This window comes from Lytechinus variegatus, chromosome 1 (assembly GCF_018143015.1).
Source record: "Lytechinus variegatus isolate NC3 chromosome 1, Lvar_3.0, whole genome shotgun sequence".
Classification (NCBI taxonomy): domain Eukaryota; kingdom Metazoa; phylum Echinodermata; class Echinoidea; order Temnopleuroida; family Toxopneustidae; genus Lytechinus; species Lytechinus variegatus.
In genome coordinates, this window is record NC_054740.1 from 91,222,334 (window position 1) to 91,238,087 (window position 15,754).

A 15,754-nucleotide genomic window follows, 5' to 3' on the forward strand; every position below is an offset into this window, starting at 1 on the left:
GACCCGTAAGTATCTCTAAAACCAGTGGCGTACAGATGGGGGGAGGGCTTGGGGTGGCTCTTGCTCCTCAAATTTTTCACCACCAAGACAAAAAAGAGAAAAAGAAAGAAAATGAAAGATTTAAGAGTGAAATATATTGTTTTCTGAATATTATGTCAAAATCTATCACAAAATTCGATTTTTGAAATAAAAATGTCGAAAATAAATATGTTCAAATAGATTTTATGCGATACGCCATATCTATCCCCCTCGATTTTTTGTATCATTACGCCACTGTGTAAAACAATTAGTAGCAATATATAGAGCAAAAATTCACTGGGAACCATCATCAGTATCATAATATAAGTATTTTCCCTTTTTTCCCTAAAAGTTATTCGGTCATTTCATGCTAAGAAAAAACAAATATATTGAACTGAACTGATATCGTCAGTTATTTTGTGAATAATTTGCATTGATAAGTGCAAAAGAAGGAGCCAAACTTTTTTTTCTTTACACTTAAAAAAAATAAGACAGTATTATAATAAAATCAATTTGAACTAATATACACCTGCTTATTTCAGCTTTGTTTTTCAAAGTGATTGAGAATCCCTATTGCTCAGTGTCACATGTAAGTCATCTATAATGTCATGATTCAATCAAAGATACATATGTTATAGATTGGATATATCCTAAGGGCTTCAGATATGCTAAATTGTTCAGTAGGGACAGATGTTTAGGTAGAATTTTGCTCACAAATGTTTTCAGGTAATTACAATGTCGGAAACCTACATTATCTCCGAAACCTGTTTTTAAAATATGAAAATTGGTATGAATATAATTAAGAAGAATATAAACAAAAAGAAAATCATCCGAATCTTTTTTTTCCATGCTGACCATTCTAAATTTTAACGACATATCCCGTCATACACTTTGTACCTTACCTACAACGATTCTGCTTCTCATCAATCTCATTCTGTCAATATAAAACATTAAATCGGCAATTTTCCAATTATTTTAATATACTGCACTTCGTTATTCGTTTTTTTTAATAGTTTATCATACTACAGGTCTATTTTTCTGTACGTAATACCACTGGTTCCATGCAGGCTCTGATAACTCACGTTTCTTCCGACCAAACATTCTTGAGTTATTTGGAAGTAGGTGAAAGCATAACACTCGGATAATCCACTGCACTTTGCTGCACATCGGATTCGTGTCTGAATCATTTCATGAGTAGAAAGAACATCGATTGATGAAACAGAATAATTAACATCAAGTAACACATATGACTTTCCTGTTATTGATTTGGAAGTATGGACCATGTCGCTTTGGTTGATGTTTTCTTTTGTCATAGTTGTGACCGGACCAACTGTTGTGATTTCAGTCGGTGATGTGACATCAGTCGTCCCTAGATTTTGTGTATGTGAGGTACGTAATTCAGTTGCAGATGATTCTGACGTGAGAGCAGTCGTAACATAGGTTGTTGAAAAATTGATAGTTGTAAGGGATGTTGAAACATCTGGAGTAGATGTTGTGCTTTCTGCAGACGATTGCACATCAGTTATATCAAGCTCTGTTGACATGGTTGAAGGTAAAGCTGTCTTTAAATCAGTTATAGTAAGCACTGTTGAAGGGGGAAATGTCTTTAGATCAGTTGTAACGGGCTCTGTTGAAGGTGAATCTGTCGTTAGATCTGTTGTAGCGAGCTCTGTTAAAGGTGAATCTGTCGTTTGATCAGTTGTACCGAGCTCTGTTGAAGGTGAATCTGTCTTTAGATAAGTAACTGTTGTAGTGAGCTCCGTTGAAAGTGAACCAGTCAGTAAATCGGTAGTAGCGAGCTCTGTTGAAGGTGAATCTGTCAAAAGATCGGTAGAAGCAAGCTCTGTTGAAGGTGAATCTGTCGTTAGATCAGTTGTAACGAGCTCTGTTGAAGGTGAATCTGTCGTCAGATCAGTTGTAGCGAGCTCTGTTGAAGATGAAGCTGTAGTTATATCAGTTGTAGCATGTTCTGTTGAAGATGAATCTGTCGTTAGATCTGTTGTAGCGGGCTCTGTTGAAGGTGAATTTGTCGTTAGATCAGTTGTAACGAGCTCTGTTGAAGGAGAATCTGTCGTTAGATCAGTTGTAGCAAGCTCTGTTGAAGGTAAATCTGTCGTTAGATCAGTTGTAGCGAGCTCTGTTGAAGGTGAATCTGTCGTTAGATCAGTTGTAGCGAGCTCTGTTGAAGGTGAATCTGTCGTTAGATCAGTTGTAGCAAGCTCTGTTGAAGGTGAATCTGTCGTTAGATCAGTTGTAGCGAGCTCTGTTGAAGGTGAATCTGTCGTTAGATCAGTTGTAGCGAGCTCTGTTGAAGGTGAAGCTGTAGTTATATCAGTGGGTAAATCTGTCGTTAGATCAGTTGAAGCAAGCTCTGTTGAAGGTGAATCTGTCGTTAGATCAGTTGTAGCGAGCTCTGTTGAAGGTGAAGCTGTAGTTATATCAGTTGTACCAAGCTCTGTTGAAGGGGAATCTGTCGTTAGATCAGTTGTAGCATGTTCTGTTGAAGATGAATCTGTCGTTAGATCAGTTGTAACAAGCTCTGTTGAAGGTAAATCTGTCGTTAGATCAGTTGTAGCAAGCTCTGTTGAAGGTGAATCTGTCGTTAGATCAGTTGTAGCGAGCTCTGTTGAAGGTGAATCTGTCGTTAGATCAGTTGTAGCGAGCTCTGTTGAAGGTGAATCTGTCGTTAGATCAGTTGTAGCATGTTCTGTTGAAGGTGAATCTGTCGTTAGATCAGTTGTAGCGAGCTCTGTTGAAGGTAAATCTGTCGTTAGATCAGTTGTAGCGAGCTCTGTTGAAGGTGAATCTGTCGTTAGATCAGTTGTAGTGAGCTCTGTTGAAGGTAAATCTGTCGTTAGATCAGTTGTAGCGAACTCTGTTGAAGGTGAATCTGTCGTTAGATCAGTTGTAGCGAACTCTGTTGAAGGTGTATCTGTCGTTAGATCAGTTGTAGCGAGCTCTGTTGAAGGTGAATCTGTCGTTAGATCAGTTGTAGCGAGCTCTGTTGAAGGTGAATCTGTCGTTAGATCAGTTGTAGCGAGCTCTGTTGAAGGTGAATCTGTCGTTAGATCAGTTGTAGCGAGCTCTGTTGAAGGTGAATCTGTCGTTAGATCAGTTGTAGTGAGCTCTGTCGAAGGTAAATCTGTCGTTAGAGCAGTTGTATCGAGCTCTGTTGATTGTGAATCTGTTGTTGGAACAGTTGAATCGTGCCCTGTTGAAGGTGAATGTGTCGTTAGATCAGTTGTAACAAGCTCTGATGAAGGTAAATCTGTCGTTAGATCAGTTGTAGCTAGCTCTGTTGAAAGTGAATCTGTCGTTAGATCAGTTGTATCATGCTCTGTTGAAAGTGAATCTGTCGTTAGATCAGTTGTATCAAGCTCTGTTGAAGGTGAATCTGTCGTTAGATCAGTTGTAACGAGCTCTGTTGAAGGTAAATCTGTCGTTAGATCAGTTGTAGCAAGCTCTGTTGAAGGTGAATCTGTCGTTAGATCAGTTGTAGCGAGCTCTGTTGAAGGTGAATCTGTCGTTAGATCAGTTGTAGCGAGCTCTGTTGAAGATGAATCTGTCGTTAGATCAGTTGTAGCGAGCTCTGTTGAAGGTAAATCTGTCGTTAGATCAGTTGTAGCGAGCTCTGTTGAAGGTGAATCTGTCGTTAGATCAGTTGTAGCGAGCTCTGTTGAAGGTGAATCTGTCGTTAGATCAGTTGTAGCGAGCTCTGTTGAAGGTGAATCTGTCGCTAGATCAGTTGTAACGAGCTCTGTTGAAGGTAAATCTGTCGTTAGATCAGTTGTAGCAAGCTCTGTTGAAGGTGAATCTGTCGTTAGATCAGTTGTAGCGAACTCTGTTGAAGGTGTATCTGTCGTTAGATCAGTTGTAGCGAGCTCTGTTGAAGGTGAATCTGTCTTTAGATCAGTTGTAGCGAGCTCTGTTGAAGGTGAATATGTCGTTAGATCAGTTGTAGCGAGCTCTGTTGAAGGTGAATCTGTCGTTAGATCAGTTGTAGCGAGCTCTGTTGAAGGTGAATCTGTCGTTAGATCAGTTGTAGTGAGCTCTGTTGAAGGTAAATCTGTCGTTAGAGCAGTTGTAGCGAGCTCTGTTAAAGGTAAATGTGTCGTTAGATCAGTTGTAGCGAGCTCTGTTGAAGGTGAATCTGTCGTTAGATCTGTTGTATCGTGCACTGTTGAAGGTAAATATGTGGTTATATCAGATGTATCGAGCTCTGTTGATTGTGAATCTATTGTTGGAACAGTTGAATCGTGCCCTGTTGAAGGTAAATGTGTCGTTAGATCAGTTGTAGCTAGCTCTGTTGAAAGTGAATCTGTCGTTAGATCAGTTGTATCATGCTCTGTTGAAAGTGAATCTGTCGTTAGATCAGTTGTATCAAGCTCTGTTGAAGGTGAATCTGTCGTTAGATCAGTTGTAGTGAGCTCTGTTGAAGGTATATCTGCATTAGGATTGATATTGAAATTGATTTGAATATCAATTAATTGTGCAAGTCTCTGATCTGTTTCCCTATGCGATACTGATTATTTCAAAGAAATACATGTACCAAAAGTGTCATATCATGTTTTACATGACTTTAAGAAATTTTTAAGAAATGAAGAAAGCATTTTATTATTTTACTTTATTCTACTTATTCCTGTCGAATCGATTTTGCTTACTAGCTAGAATTTCTCGATCGGCCAGTCTGTCACTTTACCACGTTTAGAAGTTGTTCATACTTTCCTATTACTGTCTGCATTCACGTAAAATGAACAGGAAGAAGCAAGTTTAATCTACGAATAATGAAATAAAAACAAATCTCACCGAGCTCTATTTCACACAGGACACCGTGTGGTATGTTACATGGCTCATCCAACAGAACGCCTCCTGTGGCAATGATGGTACAACCAAGACCAAGCTGGACAAAAAGAAAGAAAAAATAGTACTCAATGAAGTTGTCAATACAGTAGCGTAGTGGTGGTACCTCCCCCTCCCATTTATTTCACTAAATTGTCAGTTGTATTATCAATGTATTGTACCTTTCAACAACTTACTTTTCTTCATATTCTGGTTTTATTCTTACTGGTTTACATAATCATACATCTTACAGAATCATGAAATTCAGATTTATATTTGGACTCGCTCTCGTTCCCTTTTCGTTTTCTCGATGCAATTCATTACAAAGTGGGCACCATGTTCCTTATTAGACTTTCAAAAGTAACTTTATAAGCTATTAACCTATCATGATTTGATCTCAGAATAACCTTCACAAGCATTTCATTTTTTAATGTCTACATTTTTTAATTTGGTAAGCTTGATAATAATTGTCCGACCATACATTAAAGCAACCATTTTTAGTTGTTAACGGGTGCGAGCAAGGTATCCACTTTTTCAGAGGCGTCGATCCTGGGGGGGGGCAGGGGGGGAGGCGATCGCCCCACCAATGAAAATATGGGGGGGCAAACATATCGTTTTGCCCCCCCCCATAATTTTGTATGTGCAACTAAAAAATAAAATAAGATTGTAATGGTACACTGAAATCAGCAAGCGAGATTGAGATACCAACTCGATTTTGATTTAAAATCGTACTCAAAATGTCTGCTTTTCAGATTTGAATATAAGTTTTTTTTAGCTCGCGCTTCGCGCTCGCATCATTTCTGTACCAAAAACCCATACTTTTCATGATTAAATAGGTAAAGAGAATGTCCCGTTTTCAGTTCTAAACCTCAAAAGAACTCCCGCTGCGATTTGCAATAATCTTTTGTCGGATATATATCTTGTTCTTTATTAAAAGCGTCCATTGAACTGTCTTTTTTTTCCAGATCGAAATATCAAAATTTTCTGCTCGCGCTTCGCGCTCGCATCTATTGTTCTTCTAGATACCCATCTTAATCATTGGTACCAAAAATGCTTAGAATATCAAGCTTTCAGGTCAGAATATAAAGAAATTTCAGCTCGCTCTCTAGTGAGATACATGTATCCATCCTCCTCATGAGTTACTACAAACAAACCTAAACAGGTACATTTTTCCTGTTTTCATGTCATACTAAACAATTCAGCTCGCGCTTCGCGCTCGCATTGTTGGTGAGGGTAAGATATGTGTCTCTTTCTCATGAGTCATATATATACAGTGCGTCCCAGAAAAAACGAAACCGAGATTTAGCGATCATTTATCATTACTTAATCATAAATAAAATAGACAAATGACCTACCAATTTAAAGCTTAGAATCTCTTCTTTCATCTGATATTACTTATATTATTTCTCATTCACGCATGAGTGAGCAAATGCAATTTGAAGAAAGGATATCAAAAACTCATTTGGCGGGGGGTATCTGGGTTTCAAAAGGAAAACCACATTTTTGAAAAGTTCAATATCTCCTCTTTAATTTGATACCTAAATTACAGAAAATGGTCACGAAATAACAAAGTTCTGGTCATTTGAAATAAGGCTTGAATTTCAATAATTTCATAAAATGAAGAGGTTCTCCAGGCTGGCTTTCAAACTCTCTCGACACTCTGTTTTGTTGACGATCAGCCATGCATTAAACCTTTTGTTCACCATGCGAAAGCTTCTGTGGGAAACCGGTGAAAACACGTTTATCTCATGAAATTATGGAAATACAAGCCTTATTTCAAATGACCAGAACTTTTTTATTTCTTGACCATTTTCTGTAATTTTGGTACCAAATTAAAGAGCCGATATTGAACTTTTCAGAAATGTGGTTTTCTTTTTGAAACCCAGATACCCCCCGCCAAATGAGTTTTTGGTATCCTTTCTTCAAATTGTTTTGCTCACTCATGCGTGAATAAGAAATAACCTAAGTAATATCAGATGAAAGAGGAGATTCTAAGCTTTAAATTGGTAGGTCATTTGTCTATTCTATTTATGATTAAGTTATGATAAATGATCGCTAAATCTCGGTTTCGTTTATTCTGGGACGCACTGTATATATATATATATATATATATATATAGGCCTTAGTGTGTGGGGGTGTAGGGGTGTGTGTGGGTGAGTTTGTTCGTTTTGTGTGATCGTGATCGAGCGCCTTTGGAACGTTGATTCATGATTTTGCCACCCAATCTGAAAAATGGATCGACGCCCCTGCACTTTTTAATTTCATTGCCCTTCCCCCTGGAAAAAAGTATTTTGAAGTCTTGCGAAAGCAAAGGGGAAAGTGGGGTGCCGGGGGAAGGGAGGGGGTCGTACTTACAGACGGTATTCCTATAGACGCATTGGCAACCCAAATGGCCACCGTGATCGTCTGTCCAGCTTGGGTTACAAACTTATTGTAAAAGTGGTTATACACCTGACTGACTTCTTGCTGAGAGGCAAACATTGCTAGTGTACTTGGTACTGTCTGTTTAGGGCAGTATCCTTCTGCCTCTACTGCACTAAGAGGAGAATGATACCATGAGTAACACGAGTTTAAAACTAACTCCATGTCACCAGGACAAGCTGTGAACAAAATAATTATGTAAAATAATAAATCATACGAAGTGTATTAAAATCCCGATCAGAGGATTACGAACGGGCAACACAAACCCCCTTCCCACAAGACATTGGACTGAAAAATACCCACCTCCACTGTTTATACAAGCATCTATTGTCTAAACGCATTATCTTGTATCATTATATTTAGTGTAATTACCACTTGGTCCAGTCATCACTACTTGGAAGAATCCTCACTTAGTATAATGCACACTTCATCTTCATAATTATTATCATGATAATGTTTCCACAAGAAATTATCGTATAAACCAATGTGATATTAGAAAACGGGGTACATGTATATAACCTACCTGAAAATTAAGAAAAAGGTAAATGAGCCCCCCCCCCCAAAAAAAAAAAGTTCAAATGGTTCAGATGAATTAAATGGAGACGAACTAGCATTGCATCAATTAGATTGAGACCAAACAGAATTTAGACAAAGTGGTTGCACAAATAGTGACAATTTACCTATATAAAGGGTTTTCCCTAATTTCGTCTGAATAATAAGATTACCCAATTATGTTGAAATCCTATATATTTTACTTTTACAATAATTACTTTTGTTTCACTGAACATTTAACATATATACATTATATGATGTACTATAAGTTAAAACAACTTGTAATGAGCGCTGTTTTAATATAGTCTATACAGGCACAGACTCTTGGTTTTCGCAATCCACATAATGCATACTAGTAGTCTGAAGCAGTGAGACTATAGATTCACCACAGAATGTGCTGGCTCTACTAGTTTCAAAATATATTTCACCAAGCTAATTCACCAGGCTAGTGAATAAGGGATTACCCTTTTTGATAGTTGATATCATGCCATATATTTTAAATGTATTTGAACATAAGAATATTCGAAGAAATAATTTTATAATAACTACAGACTAGTTGACATAAACAAGATGAAGCGGTTATCGTGCAGGAAGAAAAAAAGAGTGTTAACGGGGACTCACCCCCCCCCCAAAAAAAAAAAAAAATCGAGCACAAAGAAATGAAAACGTATAGGGCCTAAATACGTATAGATACATGTATTGAATTATATGATATCCATTCATGTCGTTATGGGCTCTAAAATGAAGACTTATACTATTCAAATTCGAAAATATTGTCGCTCGGTCACCTCACGCTCTCTCGCAAATCCGGATTCAAAATACGTTAATGCACTATAAACACGAGTGAAAGTGGGAGTTTAGCAAGTCAGTCATCCCCTACAATATAATAAACTATCAAGCAAACACCGTGCTGAATATGGCTCATACGGTTTGCAATAAATATAAGAAGCTCGGAAACAACTTTTTTCTTCAAATTATTCTCCCACTACGAATATAAAAATACTAATTCCGGTTCACCCTTGATCTGTCTGCTTTGTCAAAAGCACTCTGAAATTTTGTTATTCAAATGGCTCCGTCGCTATATTCTCCCTGACCGAGAATAAGGTTATTAAAAATATGTCGTGATTTGACTCTGTGCTCTGAAGGGTAACGATCCCGGGGTCACATTCTTTTGTTTTCTATATACCATGATGAGTACTATTCCCGCTCAGAAACTTGAACAAATGCTGAAGGTCTTATTTTATTTGGCTGTTTGGAAGCTATCATAAAGATCTCTAAATGCAAATATCACTTTTCTCTTCGGTCACAATTGAAACCCTCAATCCATATAATACGCTTTATACTTAAAGTTCAAAGATCTCCAAAATGTAAAAAATTCGCTCTTAAAAACAAAAATAAAATCTCGCTCGTTCGCATGGGTCCCTCGGAAATGCATGGAGAGATTAACAAAACAGGTCCGCTTCCTGACTGCCAGTCTTGTCACTCCTATCGAAAGTTAAATCACATAGGTCAAGTCCTGATTTTTCTAAGCAGTTCGAATAGATGATTTTTTTTCGTTTGGTCGCTACGCTCCCTTATTCATCAATATCTAAAACATTTTTGGGGGAGCGTGGGGTACGGGCTGATATAACACACCAATCTCCAGCTGCTTGGTCAAATAATTTTAAATAAACTTACTTCCCTCTCCAATGGCGAATATCGATAAAACTGTCAAAACAACCAGACTTGATGCTGACATCGTTATTGAATTTTAATTATTATATCTTCTTCATTTATTATAATGTTCCTTGAAAAAAATTATATCGAGATCACTTTTCTTCGGTTCCTTCTTGCTCTTGACCATCCGAAGAAACAGCGACTAAATGGAAAAGAATATCCACATAATTATGAAACTCATGTATTCTACAAATTTCAACACTGGGTTTTGCCAAAATAGTACTTGGACCGTGCATTAAAAGAAACTGATCTAAGCATCTTCATTAGATTCCTGACGTCATGATCACTCTCAAATGACAATCATGGAATGTCTTCAGAATCCTTCCATATTAATTTGATAATTTAAAGTGGGTCTTTCCCTATGCACCAAATAATATCGCAATTTCCTGTTGTTCCTGCGTAAAGAACGAAATATCACAATGACAATAATGCCAAGGACATTTTTAATTAAGCATTCTGCTCAAAATGATAGAAATTATATTCATGCTGAATATATATATATAATTTGTAAATTCTTCAATTTTGTGTCATTGGATGAGAGGGTAACATGGGGAAATGCTTTTCTGATGTACACACGATGTAATACATGGATGGATGTAATTCCTCTAATTTTTAGTGTTATACTATAAGAAAGAACAAACAACCATAAATTCACGAACAAAAAGTGAGTTACTATAGGCAAAGAAATAATAGTTAAATGGAACAGCCTAGGAATCAAATATGGGGAAACTCATAAAACATAATTTGGATATTATTTTATTCATTAATAATCAAAGCAACAAAATAATCATGAATAGTTCGCGGCAGGGAGAGTTTTGCATGAGGGCGCGATTTCATTGTAAACGATGGAAACATTGAATGGCGCAGTCCTCAAAATGGAAAGTTGATTCCGAGGTCGATTTTAATAAAAAGGATAAAAACTGGAGGAAAATGTTGTTGGAGGTGGAATGAATATCTACCAAAGAATAAGAGAGGTAAGAATATTTGAAATGTTTTGATTTGTGACGTCATATATTAGCAGCTTCTTGTATAGGCCTAATGTAATATAAAGTTCATAAATTTCCTATTTTTAAAGGAATGTGATGAATAAAAGTATTTTTCTTATAGAATGGGGTACAGAATGGTGTGCATGATGGTAAATCCAAACATAAATGAAATCACTTTTAAAATTTTGAGGAAAGGCATCTTGTGAAATTTATATGACACGACATAATGGGGGAGCTGCTCGTCTGTGACTTCACCCACCCCCCCAAAAAAAAAATCGTTACTTCATTGACGGATTTTCAACAAACCTCGGAAAAAAGAGAGGTTAATTCATAAAAATGAGTATAGGCCTAGTTCATTCTTGGTAGGTAATTTAGTAAATTAATTTTCTCTATTTTATTGATTGAAACCCCATAAAAGATCACACGAATATCGAATAGAAAGAAAGACGATGGTTCACATGTCTATCGAACTCACATCTCCATCTCGCCTGCATCGATTCGTTTCAGTCTTTAACATTCTCTCTCTTTTGTTCACTCTCCTTCTCCCCCTCCAAAGTCATATCCCTCCCGAACTACAACCCTTCCTCTTACTCCTTCATTCCCCCAATAATCTCTCTCCCTCTTTCTCTCGCTGTCACTCACACATCCTACATGTGCCTACGAATAAAATAAAGGTCAAGAGCATTCTTTGTTATTTTTCAGTCAAACTCAAATGAAGAGGAAATTTTTTAATGATCACTACTGATCATAAATATATAAATAGATTTGATACTTTTGGAATATAATACATAGTGTAAATACAAAGCATTAACAAGAAAGTACAAGAATCATTTCAAATTTTATGATGATTTCGCACAAATTATTGTAAAAAAGAAAAAATATACAGAGAGCATTTTTAACTGCTGCATAGAATAACCGTTTACAGTTAGTTTCAGTCATAAATCCAGCAAATACTTTATTTTCATTAAATAGTCAATAGACAGAAGATATCGTTTTCAATTGTAATTGCCATTGATAGTTAACATATACGCCAAGTTTTGTGCAACAAAATCTGTGAGAATCTTCATTCTACAACTAGAGATGGCGCTAGAGTAAAATAAAAGGGCCAGTGTTGTAGTACATGTAGAATAGGTGATACCAGATCCACAATGCGTAAAGATGACACTAGATGCAGCTCACAGTGGATTATCCACCTCTATGAACTAACAACTAATTGTTCTCGAACAAAAACTAAAAAAGGATATAAAATTACATCATCACAATATAAATACAATTAAAAATTACAACAGATGTCAGTGAAAGTTGATAAAACATCTGCAGGACCAATCAATTACCATAAGTCTACACTTCTCTGTCCTGTCAGTGCAAGCAGCAGGCTGCATGTACAGTAATTTGTTCCAAATTTAAATTTTTAAAAATGAGAGAAAATTTGATTACAGAATTGTTGATGAAATTTGAGGGCACATGTTTGTGTACAGAGACTCCTACATTGCATTGTGCCAATTTGTGTGTCATAGAATGCAACTTTCATTAATTCATTACACTCGACAAACACTGATTCATTAAAAAACCTCCTCTACAAATCAAACAGAAAAATCTCTTATTTGAATTGCAATAAAAAGATGCAAGGTGTAATTTACAATTACAATAAAGAAAATCATTCACATTCTCCCCTAGACCCCTGAGAAAATAACAAATGATGTATTTTTAAACACTATACATGCACTACAATACATAATCAATCACAAGGAAGAAAATGCATAACTCCTTGATACAAGAGTTCCTTCATAAGACTGTCATACATGGATAGACAAGTGAACAATGATTCAGATCAATTTCACCCAGAAGATACATTTCCAAGTACATGCACAGTAGAACTGCTCTCAATGTAACCAACCAACTTCTTACTGCAGTCAAATTGTGAAGTTAATGTGAGTTAAGAGTTACCATTTTTAAATGGTAAAATTTATATAAAAACAATGTGAGAATAACATAAAAGTTATATATAATATATACAAAGACAAATGGAAATACAGGAAAAGATGTGCACATAATATATACCAATTAATATTACATGGACATGTATACTGAGTGAATTATACAATGAAGGATTAATGCTTAGGTTATTTAAATGTAAATTACATCTACATGCAGATGGAAACCGCACACACATCAAATACCGCATGCATATTGACTACACCCTGTGTTACATGTACATGTATATGATAGGGAATGTGAAGTACATGTAGATCACTATCGTTATGTGCACTTCATTTATTATCAATCCATTTGCAGAGAGATACATGTTGTACATGTACATCCATGTATCAATTAAAAGGATTGCACATGATTCCATTTATGTATTATTTAATCTACACTGAGAGAAAACACATATCAGTATACACAGAGAAATGAGAGAATGGAATGCCTGGACATGTATCACAAAGCAGCCATACATGCTATGCTACATCCTATTTCATTAAAACTTGTTTGGCAACAAAATAACAATAATTTGTAAAACTTGAAATCAAACCATTATAATAGCTGACAGGAAATTTGCTGTAAAGTTGTTAAACAGGCAAAGATTCTTATGTAGCCCACTCATGGTTCTTTTTTTTTCAATAGGGAGAGTGGATTTGCAATTCAAATAGAATGAAAAAATAATTGAACGATTTAGTACACCATGGAAAAAGTACTAATTCCCGCAAATTAACAGTTGCTATGCTATTTCTTGATAAAGAAGAATTGGAAATCATAATTTGTTGCCTGAAAGAAAAAACAGATTTCTGTTACACATGTGGGATGAGAACTGCAAGTACATCTTAGTACAATCGATGACTGTACAGTTTATCACTGACAACATTTGCAGACACCAGTTGTAAGATACATGCACAAATAATGTCTTGATTGCTATACATTTGTGCAAAATCAAAGGCATACTATAGGCCTTAGTATTATTAGGATTGACATATGTTTTAAAGATAGAAATCAATCTGAAAATGTGAATACCCATTCACGTAGACAGATATACCCTGCATGTACATTGCACCTTCTGTGCAATGAACAGTCTAGGTTTCCAAGCTTGTAAGATCAATTTTCTTATGTAACAACCATAACTAAGGTACACGTACATGTAGCATATGGAAAAGACAGATGAACTGCAAATCTGACTTTGAATTTTAGCATAAAATAAATGCATGACATGCTGTCTTGAGCAAAAAAAAACACCATATACCAGGTAGGCCTTGAATAATCTTGGTTATCTACAATTAAGTAACAAGAACCCCAAAATGGCTCAAAATGATTTATCAAACAAAATAATTTTTTATGACTACATGTACGTGCAACAAAATGCCCAAACATCTCTTATTAAATGCATTTGCACCCTGGATTTGCACACAGTGTAGACAGACCCTACAATTTACCAAATAAAAGGATTCCTGTTTTGGCAGCCTTGAACAAATTATCTTAATCAGATTAAAAATCTCATATTAAAAAGCCAGAACATAAAGAGTATAAAATTTACCAACTTTCAAATAATTTATTGAAAAATCGTTGTTCAAAACAAAAAGATGTGATTGCCTGTCTCTTGATGTGGGATTGTGAATACAGGCATTACAACGGAGTTTACTTTTTCATAACACCATTGATAAGATCAATAGGAAGAGGAAAGATGATCGTAGAATTCTTTTCTGCTGCAATGGTGTTGAGGGTCTGTAGGTACCTCAGCTGAAGAGCCGATGGAGATTCCGCAATAGTATCTGCAGCTTCCTTCAAAGCGCGAGCAGCATTCTGTTCTCCTTCAGCAGCAATCACCTTGGCCCTAGCCTCTCTGGAAGCTTCAGCTTCAGCAGCCATGGCTCTCTGGAGCTGCACTGGTAAACGAACATCCTTGATCTCAACTCGCTCTACTTGGATACCCCAAGGATCGGTGTCATGGTCGAGGGTGGACTGCATGTAGTGACTGATGCCTTCACGTTCTGCCAGGACCTCCGACAGATTCTTGGTACCCAGGACATTACGAAGTGTCGTCTGAGCCAGAAGTCTGGTTGATCTGCCTGCGTCTTCAACATTGGCGATGCTGACGGTGGCATTCTTGACACGGTAGAAGACCACGGCATCCACAGAGATGGTCAAACTATCCCTGGTCAGAATCTCTTGAGGAGGAATATCAAACGAAATGGTACGAAGATCTACCTTTCTGTAATCCTCAATGCAAGGTAGGATGAAGAAGAGACCCGGTCCTTTAGCACCACCAGACAAGAGACGCCCAAGTCTAAAGATAACTGCTCTCTCATACTCCTGAACCACCTTTATGCAGATAAATAATGAAAATGGGAGCGTGCAGAACACTAGTAACACCGAAATAAGCATGAGGAACACCCCGCAGCAACCAATGCTTTGGTCTGAGGTATTTGCTCCAATAATGCCTTGTTCATCATGTTGGGCTTGCCACTGCCCATCGTTGTTTCTCTGGTTGTGCGCCATCAGTTCAATTTGACTCGAATTGTCAGGATTCACACGATTGTTGCTCATATGATCATATGATGATACTCGTATTGTGTAGAATGCACACTGCTATCTACCACAATAACCAAGCGACGATAGAGGAAAATAAGTAAAAGCCGTAGAATGTCAGATTACAAAATGATGATTGATAAATTGCTGTCACAATAGATCAAGGCCTAGCTGCTAGCTACGCTATGGCATGGCCCAGGCGACGCGACGTATCGTAGCGTTTTCGTGCGTGCGCGAGCTAACTTTAGCGAGAGCTTACTTCATTAAATATGCGTGGTAACCTATTCACAATTTGTGCGTGTGTAGCAAGAGTAGGATATCTTTCTAAAGAGTCGGCCATGATTTGTGTGCATATTGTCCTTGGTTTCAAAACACACTGCTAGTCTAGAATTTCAGGCTCTGTTGGTTAATTTATTCAGCTAACCTCTTATTCGCTTGATTGCAATAATTCAAATTAATAGACTATTCTTTCATGCATGGGAACGTATTAGTGAGGATTCCTTTAAATTGACAGTAGTACATGAAAATCAATAATAATTGGAATACATTCTGCATGGTCATATCCAGGTGGTTATATCTGGCTATCTCCCAGTGGAAAAAAAGCTAGCTCTTCTTGTTCTTCTTCTAGTTCTTCTTCTTCATCTTGTTATTTTTCTTCTTCTTCTTCCTCTTGTTCTTCCTCTCCTTCTTCTTCTTTTTCTTCT

At 36.8% G+C, this 15,754-nt stretch overlaps 2 protein-coding genes across 2 annotated transcripts; both read right to left on the reverse strand.

The window, feature by feature from the left end:
* Positions 1-1,040: 1,040 nt before the first annotated feature.
* Positions 1,041-9,568, reverse strand: LOC121405579 (mucin-3A-like). The gene is made up of 4 exons (XM_041596509.1): positions 9,508-9,568; positions 7,213-7,457; positions 4,825-4,918; positions 1,041-4,462 (listed from the first exon to the last, which is right to left on the reverse strand). The coding sequence occupies exons 1-4, from the start codon at positions 9,566-9,568 to the stop codon at positions 1,041-1,043; spliced, it is 3,822 nt and encodes a 1,273-aa protein (XP_041452443.1).
* Positions 9,569-12,969: 3,401 nt separating this feature from the next.
* On the reverse strand, positions 12,970-15,271 carry LOC121428456 (stomatin-like). The gene has a single exon (XM_041625073.1). It carries the CDS (start codon positions 15,066-15,068, stop codon positions 14,160-14,162), a length of 909 nt encoding a protein of 302 aa, XP_041481007.1. The 5' UTR covers positions 15,069-15,271; the 3' UTR covers positions 12,970-14,159.
* Between the last annotated feature and the right edge of the window lie 483 nt (positions 15,272-15,754).

Excerpts from the sequence above, each read along its gene's own strand:
- LOC121405579 (XM_041596509.1), bottom strand. The coding sequence starts at position 9,568 with ATGTCAGCATCAAGTCTGGTTGTTTTGACAGTTTTATCGATATTCGCC. Across the intron at positions 7,458-9,507 it reads ATTCGCCATTGGAGAGGGAA|CTTGTCCTGGTGACATGGAG; the intron begins GTAAGTTTATTT and ends TTTTGTTCACAG. Across the intron at positions 4,463-4,824 it reads CCTGTGTGAAATAGAGCTCG|ATATACCTTCAACAGAGCTC; the intron begins GTGAGATTTGTT and ends ATCCTAATGCAG.
- LOC121428456 (XM_041625073.1), bottom strand. The coding sequence starts at position 15,068 with ATGAGCAACAATCGTGTGAATCCTGACAATTCGAGTCAAATTGAACTG.